General features: G+C 33.4%; 1 protein-coding gene across 1 annotated transcript; it reads right to left on the reverse strand.

The window, feature by feature from the left end:
• Positions 1-813: 813 nt before the first annotated feature.
• On the reverse strand, positions 814-1635 carry LOC134274832 (uncharacterized). Its single transcript, XM_062757068.1, has one exon. The coding sequence runs from the start codon at positions 1633-1635 to the stop codon at positions 814-816; it is 822 nt and encodes a 273-aa protein (XP_062613052.1).
• Positions 1636-7549: the final 5914 nt, after the last annotated feature.

The following is a 7549-nucleotide window of genomic DNA, read 5'->3' on the forward strand; positions in this document are numbered from 1 at the left end:
GGTATGAAAAGCATACCATGTACAGTATCCCAAGAAAACCCCATCCATTCCATTGATTGACAGGGAGTCCAAATACTCTTATCCTCGTTAACCAAAAAACCTGCTGAAATTAAGTCTGCTTTTATAGCTGAAGACATAACTTTACATGATTCTAGATCGTTTGCTAACCCAAATCCGTCATCTAAATAAACAACAATTTTATGACCTTTTGCTCTCCAATATTTCAACAAAGGCTTGAGCAGCTGTGTAAAAATAAAAGGAGCAGAACTCAAACCAAAAGGAAGTACCGTGAAAGAATAATAGGTACTTTTCCAACAAAAACTCAAAAATTGAAAATGCAATGGATTTATGTCCAAATGATGATAACCGCTCTTGAGATCAAACTTGAACATAAAGTCATTTTTCTTGCAAAGTTTGATAGCGCTGCTAACACCCTCTAACTTAAATTTATTTTTTCGTACGCATTTGTTAACATGTCTAAGATCCAAAATAAGTCTTTTCTTGCCATGAGAATTTATAGAAACTGACAAAGGATTAACTATAGAAGGAACAGTACTACACCTTACAATGACTTTATTGCCTAACATACTTCTTATTTCGTTGTCTACAAATTCCTCATGATCAAGAGAAGACTTATTGTTATGCAAAATAATCGTCTCTGGAAAACAATCAAAAGGAATACTATAACCATACTGAATATATTGTTCAGCATGCAATTGTTCTTTCCAAAAAGAAATGTTTTTTACTAATCTCCCTTTAACCGTTTGTAAACTAACATTTTCTTTTTCACAAGACAAAATATCTTTTACCAGTTTAGGTTCTTTGGTTATCTGTGGAGGGTCCGGTTTGTGTTGAAGTTGGCTTGCCGATCGCGAAAGGTTGCCTCTTTTTCTTGAGGGGACAGTTGACACTCCAGTGCCCGAACCCATTGCAATACAGGCATTGGTCTGGTTGAATTCTGTATGGGCTTGGTTGTGATCCTCCGAAGTTCCCGTATGAACTAAACTGCCTGGTGTAAGGAGTAAATCTTTGCTGGAAAAATTTGCTGCTATCTGTACGAAAAGGATTATTATAATTTCTCTTGTCAAACCTTTTCCTTTTAGCCCTGGCTTCTGCTTGCCGGAGTCGTTGACTTTCCTCTGTACTCTCCGTGATTGGGTCATCTTTGTACTCTTTAGCCACATCCCAGCCGTACTTATCTGCAATTCTTATAACTTTTTTCTGGTCGTTAATACGAAGAACAGCTTTTTTGATTATCTCTTTAGCATTCAAACTATCACCAAAGTCAATAAATTTATCAATACTTTCAAAGTCACTTTGTAAATCTGTTAAGAAGTTGTACCTTTCTTTGTGATGATCCAACTTGAAATCAACCGAACTTTCTCTGGATACACAAGTTGAATTTTTTGCTTCTAACTCCTTCAAAAGCAGCTTTTTGTTCTCTGCTAAAGCTACGTCTAACTTGCGGGAAAACAAATGGAATGCCTCTGCGTTAGTAAGGTCTTCATTCAAAGTTTGCGAAGGGTTGCGGCTAGCCTCATTGTTGTTAGACGGACGTCTTTTTGGCTCGTGAGGAACACTTTTCCCCGGGCTACCACGTGGAGATGGCTCACTATCTGAATCGGACAGATTCATCTGTGTATCTAACTATACGTCGTGGCTAACTTGTCGAATGACAAAAGAACACAAAACACGAGTTTAAATACCCTTGGACCGGTTCACCGCGTTCCGCAATATAGACCGCAAAAGATATTTAAATTATTAAAACGCATACGTAAGATGAATAGAAATTACCAAAGTAATACATACTGACTTGATAGCCGAATCACCACAACCGCCGCCCCGCACGCCAAAGGAACCAGGTTCAACTCCCAGGAACACCAATCATTTTTTTTTTCATCATTAATAGTCATTAATTAATAATGTAACCGAAAAGAAATTTATGTATAACTTCACCATACTGCACTCTGCTGCAATGTAGTGCAACACATTGTGGTGCCTAGCAAGTTATCCAATTCAATTCGTTGTAATAGAATTAAAATATGATTATCAACCTTCTCTTTTCGTGTTTTGAAAAGAAATTAAGAACAGACTGAATAAAATATTTAATTCAAATTTAGCTACTTCTCTTTCATGCAAATCAAAGAATAATGTCGAATGATTCTTTCGACAAAGTTACGCATTGAAAATTTTTTCTATCGAAGTACTAGTTTGGGTATGAGCAAAAAAAAAATTCCTTAAATTTTCTTTTCAATTAGTGCCTTGAATATCTTTTTTAATGAAAACAAGCTAGATGAAATATTTATTAAGGAGGACTCCTTCGATAAAGCTAAGTATTGATAATTTTTTATCGAATGACTAGTTTGGGTATGCGCAATTCAATTACTGCCTTGAATATCTTTTTTAAAAAATCAAACTGGATGAAATATTATTCACATTTAATTAATATTTGACTCTTCTCTTTCATACAAATCTCAATTAACACTCTAGCACATACGTCTATGTGGGAGGACTCCTTCGATAAAGCTATGTATTGATAATTTTTTTATCGAACCACTAGTTTGGGTATGCACAAAAAAAAAATGTTTAAATTTTCTTTTAAATTAGTGCTCGGAATATCTTTTTTCAAAACAAACTGGATGAAATATTTTATTGAAATTTATGTAATTTTAAAATATGTGACTGTTCTCCTTCATGCAAATCTCAATTAACACTCCAGCACTTATGTGTACATGTTGGAGGACTTTTTTCGACAAAACTACGTATTAATATTTTTTTATCGAGCAACTAGTTTTGGTAAGTGAAAAATAAACTGAAGAAATGAACTCCTCTGTGACCGTTGAGTCATTTAATTTTCATTTGCTCGCATATTAATGCTTCTTATCTTAATAAGTATTTACCTACACTTATATTGCACTGTACAAATTGTAATGTCAATCAAAGGTTAATAAGTTCAATTTTGTTTTACACTATTTTCTTAAATTAAAGATAAGGTTGAAACAAACACGTTTTAAAATTTATTTTTCTTTTTTAAAAAAGTTTATGAAAACGAACTTGATGCTTTAAAATAAAGATATCATTGCACTGCAGTGCATCTCATTGTGATTGCTTAACGTACTGTCTACTTAAAACATACATGGTCTATATTTATCAAATTTAACATTCAAAGAAATACGACTTTTCCTGTTTGACAGCTGAGTGAACAGTTTGAAACTCAATCAAACAAAGCGCCCAATTACTATGTAGCACAATCAAAGGCGCTTTAACTTCTGTATTGCTTAGCCAGATAGCAGTACATGTATTTGTTTAGTGAGATCAACTCCATACATGTAAGACCAAACTTAACATTGCTTATAAGTGAGTGACTCTCTAGTCTTATATAGTATACAAGCCTGTTATTCTTTAGTTTTGCCTGAACATTTGCATAATCGTTTTGTCTACGTTGCTCGAAGGGGCATAGTTTGATTATCGAACTTTGTAAGAAACTTACATTATGCAAATTTTGCAACTTAGAATCAGCTGCAAGAGAAAATTGTATATTAAGGGCAACTTTGGAGGGTGGATGGTGGGGAATGTTTTTGAAACATTTACTAGTAAAAAGTTTGTGCTTGTCGAAATACAAGTATAACTTCACCATACTGCACTCTGCTGCAATGCAGTGCAACACATTGTGGTGCCTAGCAAGTTATCCAATCAAATTAAACTTACTACAAAATTGATTTGTTGTAATAGAATTAAAAATATGATTATCAACCTTCTTTTTTTAGTGTTTTGAAAAGAAATTAAGAACAGACTGAATGAAATATTTAATTCAAATTTGACTATTATATGACTACTTCTCCTTCGTGCAAATCAAAGAATAATGTCGAAGGACTCTTTCGACAAAGTTACGTATTGATATTTTTTTTTATCGAAGGACTAGTTTGGGTATGCGCAAAAAAAATTTCTTAAATTTTCTTTTCAATTAGTGCCTTGAATAAAAGTTACATGTATGTAAAACTGGTTCAAATGTATAATTCTGTTCAAAATACTTGCTACTGATAAAAATCGTTAATTTCAGGGAAACCATTTTACATTAGAAGTACAAAGAAGAAAATGCCTGAATGAAGATACCTGAGGGGGAGTTATTGCCCTTGATAACATTTTTTAAAGATTAAATAAATGATTAAATAAAGAAAATATAAACTTTTAAAATTATTTTACTTGACACTATTTATCATTCCACCTATTGAAAAGCATTCTTCAAAAAGGTTTTGTTCTATTGGGTATGAATTTAAATTAATGATAGTTTTTGCAAAACCTATGACATCAAAAAAGGATAGAAATACCTTAAACGAAAAGATTTAGAACTTTTTATCTTATACATTACCGACGGAAAGACCTTTCCAAATATATATTATTTCACTGCGCATAAGCAGCTAAACCAATCAAAGTTTATTTCAAGTTTATTGAAGAACATGGTGAAAGGCTGATACATACAAAATGAACTTGTACACGAACACATAACAGACAGTAAAGTACAAGCAACAAATATACTGACTAGCTAGATAACCAATAAATTGCCATTTATCTGATTTACATCCATTTAGAAAATTATAATAATATACATGTGTACGAGTATTTAGCCTAGAATTAAATTCATAGTAAAATATCTCGGAATATCTCGCAAAATCTCACAATATCTCGTACAGCAAACTAAGCAAATATATCGATGCAAAATACACTGTAAATTTTGATATCTGAAGCTGCAAACATGCGCTACATCAAGCGCCAGCATGGAGAACGTATTGAATATATTAAACAAAACAAAGGTGGCAGGGGATAGTTTCTTACTAAAGACCCGGTCAAATTTCTTTTAAAAACTGAGATATTCCCTGATTGATGTGATATTTTATGTAGGAAATGATTAAAATAATTATGGGAAACATTTGCAGTGAAGCAAATTGCTTGCTGAAAAAAAGATGATGACACTTAGCATATACAGAGTTGTAAATGCAAAACTAAGAACGTGGTCAGTTGCAGAGGAAATTCAGCTGAAAAGCATGGGAAGGTGTGTATCTCAGAGGGAAGGTGAATAACCCCATTTCGATTGGTGGATTTTCATTAGGGTATAGATTGATTTACAGACTACTGGGTGTTTTATCCTGCCCGCTCGGGCCTGGGGGTGGACTGTATAGGTGTGCGACTTTGTCCAAAATATCGGAAAAACAAGCCACAATTTGAGTTGTCCCAGGTTGCATTTTTGGTGCATGTGCACTCTCATAGGCAGATTACATGTAATTTGTTGACATAATTTGTGAGTCATGGGCATATGTAGTATGATTAATTAGCCCCTTGAAAATTGTGAGCGATGTGGCACATGGGCCTCTTGTTTTTCAAAATTTTAACATTGCATGCTTGCTTCGGATGCTGGGTCTTTCTTATAATTTCCGGATGGGTGACCAGGATTAAGTTTTTGAGCAATTTCGAAGTAACTATAAGCCTACGGTGACCAAATGTGGATGAATGATACACGTACCAGCCGTGCTTCGGTTCCTATATCTGATCTACATTGTCTGGATGCGTGACTAGGTTAAAGTCTTAGAAACAGGTCTCATTTCCAAGTAACAATAAATTAAGCCCATAGTTCATCAAACTTTCATTGGTTATAATATAAGGATGCACACTACAAGGCTTGCTTAAGATTCTGGATCTGTCATACCGGTATATTTTCCGGTTGAATGACCAGGTTAAAGGTTTTGGAGTAGGTTAATTCTAAAATGAGTTTAAGGTCTCTGCTGACCAAAGTTAATTGCTTGGATGAAATATTAATAGCCATTCTCTGTAACCACTTAAACTTCGTTGCCACGCATGGTCACCGATTTTGATGAAACTTCACCGATGCTTAGTACTTGACACCAGAAACAAATATTAAACAAAATTTTGTTGCTATGTGTCTCAGTTGCTATGGCAACAGCCGGAAAAGTTTGAAAAATCGAGATTTTCAGCTACTGTAAATCTTGACTGTGGCTTAATAAAAACTAGAAAAAGCAAACAAACCATTCTCACAAAAACATGACACCTTGATGTCACTTATACTGTAAAGAAACTGTTTAGAATATATCTCTAGGTAAGTGGTAACCAAGGGTACATTTGGAATACGTTTAAAATGGTGAAATATGCTGAAAAACACTCCGTATTCACTAATGGTAGGTGTTACATGCTCAGACTCAATCAGGGACTTTAGAAAAACAATGAAAATGTTTGACCTTAAGTATATAAGTATAAGCAATATTTTATTCTATAAATAACTTTAATGGTTGCCATGGTAACACAGTGTAACCATGCAAAAACAGTAACTACGATTGGGTTAATGCTACTGTCTTTAGGAAAAACATGAAAATTCAAGACTGGCAAATATGCACCCTTAGGACCTTGCAACACCAAAACCACAAGAAATATTGTGTATAATTGCTACTTTGCAGTGTTACCAAGGAAACAAAGTACAAGTGCTTAAAAGTGAATTATTTTTTGCTGCATTAAGAATTAAATTGCCATTTAATCAAGAAACAACTTAAAGGACCCAGCTTGAATAGTAGTTATCTGTTAGAACTAAAGTTGAATATCATATATTGATAAAATTTGAAGAATAAAACAACACTGTTGCTATGGTTAACAAGAAGGGAAAATGTTCGATTTTGTGAACTTTATATCAATATTAAACCCTGTGTGCCAACTTCTTGCATCCACTTAGAGAATGAATGATAGTCAAAATTAAGAGTCAAGTTATCTGTTAATTAATATCAATCATAAAAGTTTTGGGAATCTACATTTAAGAGTACGTATCCAAGGAAAGAAAATATTTTTCAGGTTTTTAAGCATATATTTTCTGCTTATTTCCATAGCAACTCTCTATTTAAAGAATCTAATCTGAATTTTTTCAAATGGGAAAACTTGGAGCACACCAACATCTTATAAAATTGATCATTAGTTATGAGGAAATGTGCTTTTATTAAAAGATAGGATCAGATTTAAACATACAGAGTGTTACTTTGAAGGCTCTCTGTGGTATAAAAACCTTGGCAACCATTGCCAACCAAAATGAAATATCATATTTTGTTCTCGGTGTATGTTTCAAGGCTCTTTTTTCTATTATTTGGTCACATTTCATCCTACAATTGCTTTTTATTTTTACGTGTATGACTTTATAAAATTCAATGAATATTTTTTTTTTTTACTTTTGAATACTTTGTTACCATAGTAACGTATGTAACAGTTGATTTACCAAACATGTTTATCAAGCATTTGAGACATCTGACCTTCCACTTTTGGAAACAGTCATTGCCAATTGTTTGCTTTGCCGCAAATGTTAACTATATTTCTCTAAACATGTTAAGAAATGCCATTTTTCGAACTTTACGACATGTTGCCATGGTAACTATAAAATATAGCAACCAATTTTTGCCTGATTTCAGTTTAGGGTATCAATGACTTTTATCATAGAGAGTTTGGAGAAATTCTGAGACTATGCGTGCCACAGCTCCTATATAAAATTTCAACTCATTACAGA

The sequence above is a fragment of the Saccostrea cucullata genome, unplaced genomic scaffold, assembly GCF_032062105.1.
Source record: "Saccostrea cucullata isolate Sc308-1 unplaced genomic scaffold, CSIRO_AGI_Scuc_v1 ctg123, whole genome shotgun sequence".
Classification (NCBI taxonomy): domain Eukaryota; kingdom Metazoa; phylum Mollusca; class Bivalvia; order Ostreida; family Ostreidae; genus Saccostrea; species Saccostrea cuccullata.

Bases quoted from the DNA above. Each gene is read 5' to 3' on its own strand.
- LOC134274832 (XM_062757068.1), bottom strand. From the start codon at position 1,635: ATGAATCTGTCCGATTCAGATAGTGAGCCATCTCCACGTGGTAGCCCG.